The sequence below is a fragment of the Geospiza fortis genome, unplaced genomic scaffold, assembly GCF_000277835.1.
Source record: "Geospiza fortis unplaced genomic scaffold, GeoFor_1.0 scaffold2556, whole genome shotgun sequence".
NCBI classification, from domain to species: Eukaryota; Metazoa; Chordata; class Aves; order Passeriformes; family Thraupidae; genus Geospiza; species Geospiza fortis.
The window spans coordinates 73,570-76,803 of record NW_005054786.1 but is presented as its reverse complement, the minus strand read 5'-3'; the positions used below and the strand labels follow the sequence as shown (position 1 = coordinate 76,803).

Here is a 3,234-nt window from a genome sequence, read left to right as displayed (position 1 = left end):
TTAAAACTGAAACACAAGAGCAGATTTATTGGGGTGGTTCCTTACACAGAGCAGGTCCCTGTGATGCCTTCAGAAGGCTGAGCTGGAACTGAGGTCAGAATTACAGAATAAAGCAGGGATTTATTCAAAACATCGCCTCCATGGATCCACCTTGGGCAGCACAAGAGCCCAGCCAGGGCTGCACCCGAGATGAACCAAAATGGTCACAAAATGAACCCAAAATGGTCACAAAATGAACCAAAATGGTCACAAAATGCACGACCACTCATTGGGTCTCTCACCTTTATAAGTTCTGCTCCATTTGCATATTGGAGTTAATTGTCCAATTACAGCTTTGGGTTATGAAGTCCCATCCTTCCTGTTTTTCTCTCCTCAGCCCATGGTGTTTGTGCTCTTGGGCTTGAGATTTGGGTCAATTGTCCTTGGTCCCCAGCTAGAGAAGGAATTGTTTTGTCTCCCTGCTCTGTGCACAGAGCTCACCATCCCCTAATATGAAGCCCAGACCCACACACTAAAGCAGCACAGAACCTAAAAAAAATATAACAAACTAAAACCTGAGGCATCGCCTGCACTTCTGGAATGATGGTCACTGCTTGGGAAGACAGAAATCCCCTCCAGCAGCAGGTTTGGGGTGTTGGGGTCACCACCAGAGCAGTGCTGGGCCCTTCCAGTGCTCCAGGGAATGATCCACGTGCGCTCACCTGCTCCAAACTCACAACAGAGGCAGCGACCCTCGGCATGTGCAAATCCTTGGCCAGGTTTGCTCCTGCTGCCTGCACCCGGCTCTGGGATAGCCAGGGATATCCAGGGATATCCAGGAATGGTCAGAGAGGTTTAAAAACCCCGCCCAAAGCAGGGATTTGTGCAGCCTTCCCTGGGATGGTGCTGCTGGATCCAGGAGGTGTCGCTGCCTTCCCGCTGTGAGCGCGGCACGGGAAACGTCGGGAATGGCACAAAATCATCGGGAATGGCACAGGAACACCGGGGATGGCACAAAATCATCGAGAATAGCACAAAAGGCATCAGGGATGGCACGGAAATGTCGGGAACGGCACAGGAGGCATAGGGAGCGGGACAGGAACATCGGGAATGGCACAAAAGGCATCAGGGATGTCATAGGAACACAGGGAATGGTACAGAATCATCAGGAATCTCCAGGGAAGAGCTCGGTGCCAGCTGGAGGTGGGAATTGCCCCTTTTTCCTGCCAATGATTTGGGGTCAGGGCAGGCATTCCAGGCACCAGGGCCCCAAAGCCACCCCACTGTCACCTGTTGGTCACCTGTGGGTCCAGGGAATCACAGCTCCCACCCAAACCATTCCTCCTTTTGCTCCAGGACCACCAAGACCCCAAGTTTTTCCCAGGACATCCCTCCCCACTCTGCTCCTGAAGGTTCCAGCTGACCCCGAGCTCAGCCCAGGCTCTCCAGGTGCTGCTGGCACCAGGGTTTCAGCTCCAGCCACTCCTCAGGTGACAGCAGTGGCCTCCCCCTGTCCCCAGCCAAGGGACATCCCTCAGCTCCCTCTGTCCTGCAGCTCAGCCTCAGGCATTGTTTCACTCTGAACAGTTAGATTGCTCATTCTGGAAGAAAATCCTGGGAATTCTCCAATTCTGGGAGCTCCAGCACAAAGGCACAGACCCCTCCCAGCTCCCCACAGACAAGGCAACTCAGGATCACTAAAATTTGAGCCACTCCGGGGATTCTTCAGGAACCTGCCTGAAAAACAGAACTTAAATCCCCCAATCCCATTTTCCAGCTGGAGCTCCATGAAATCACCTCCCAGCACAACCCTGCTCCTGTTTGGAATGAAAACACCATGAAGTTGGTACAAGGAGTTTTATTTTGTGTCCCTGGCCAGGGGCAGGATCGGGATCAGGCGATGCTCCCGGCGTTGGAGGCGATCCTGGGCCACAGATCTGCACATTCCTTGGCCACGGGGCCTGTGATGGCTGAGCCTGGAAAACAGGGACGACAACAACAGCCCATGGTCAGTGAGGTTCACCTGATCCCTGAGATGCAACTCCCAGAAAAGCTGTGGCTGCCCCTAGAAGTGTCCAAGGCCAGGCTGGAGCACAGTGGGAGATGTCCCTGGGATGAGCTATGAGCTCCCTTCCAACCAAACCATTCTGGAATTCTGTGATTTAGAGCTCACAGATGGTTCAGGGCAGCATTTCCCAGCCAAAATCCCACTCTCTGAGGGGAATCTAGAGTCCTTTTTCCCTTTTTTCCCCATGGGACACAATTGCCAGGCTCACCTTTCATTTCCCCTTTGTTATTTACAATCACTCCTGCGTTGTCCTCGAAGTACAGGAACACCCCATCTTTTCTCCTGTAGGATTTCCGCTGCCTGATCACCACTGCTGGATGCACTGGGAAGAAAAAGTGTCACAGCCCTCAGGATAAACACACATTCTACACAGATCCCACAGGAATCAAACCCAGATTCAGGGTGGGTGTTGTTTTGCACCTTGTATTTGTGGTGTTTTACTCAAAAGTTACACTTTATAGTCAACAATCCCATTAAAACTGACTATGAAATACCTGCTCCATCTACACTTGGAAAATACAGGGTTTTCCCACTTTTGCACCTTTATTTTGAAGTAAATTATTAATTCACAAACAACATTCAGCAAAAACTCCTCTGGAGCAGGAGCAAACCCATGGCAAGGAGTGAACCTGGATGAGATTTAAGGTTCCTTCCCAACCAAATAATTCCATAATTTTAAATTTTATGGATCCATGTGACATCACTTCTCTTTTACTGATGGACAGCTGGGCTCAGGAGGGATTTAGGGAAGGAATTCCTCCCTGGCACAGGTTACCCAGAGCAGCTGTGGCTGTCCCTGGATCCCTGGAAGTGTCCAGGGCCAGGCCTTGGAGCCACCTGGGGCAGTGAAAGATGTCCCTGCCCACGGATGGGATTGAAGGTCCCTTCCCACCCAACCCACTCCAGGATTCCCAAACCCTCTGTCCCACCGCTGATTGAAATCAACAGCACCAGCAGCTGCCACTTCACCCAAAAGCGGCGCCTTTGCTCTGCCCTTCCACGACAACTCCCTGAGCCACGGCACGGACCCAACGAGTGCTTTAGAGAAGGGGGGGGAGTGACTCGGGGACTCTCCGAGGACTCTGTCCCCGATTCCCGCGACAATTCGGGACGGCAATGGTGCCACTCACCCTTCTTCCTCAGCTCCGGCTTGCCCTTCTTCACCGTGGCCATCACCATGTCACCCA

General features: G+C 52.3%; 1 protein-coding gene across 1 annotated transcript; it reads right to left on the bottom strand.

Annotated features, from left to right (window-relative positions):
- Positions 1-1,821: 1,821 nt before the first annotated feature.
- RPL23 (ribosomal protein L23) lies at positions 1,822-3,228 on the bottom strand. The gene is made up of 3 exons (XM_031065457.1): positions 3,178-3,228; positions 2,256-2,369; positions 1,822-1,955 (listed from the first exon to the last, which is right to left on the bottom strand). Exons 1-3 carry the CDS (start codon positions 3,224-3,226, stop codon positions 1,873-1,875), a joined length of 246 nt encoding a protein of 81 aa, XP_030921317.1. The 5' UTR covers positions 3,227-3,228; the 3' UTR covers positions 1,822-1,872.
- Between the last annotated feature and the right edge of the window lie 6 nt (positions 3,229-3,234).

What these genes read in the sequence shown, in the direction of transcription:
- RPL23 (XM_031065457.1), bottom strand. Translation starts at nt 3,226, where the DNA reads ATGGTGATGGCCACGGTGAAGAAGGGCAAGCCGGAGCTGAGGAAGAAG. An exon ending in GCCGGAGCTGAGGAAGAAGG is followed by an intron (nt 2,370 to 3,177) that starts GTGAGTGGCACC and finishes TTTTCTTCCCAG; the next exon opens with TGCATCCAGCAGTGGTGATC. An exon ending in TAACAAAGGGGAAATGAAAG is followed by an intron (nt 1,956 to 2,255) that starts GTGAGCCTGGCA and finishes CCTGTTTTCCAG; the next exon opens with GCTCAGCCATCACAGGCCCC.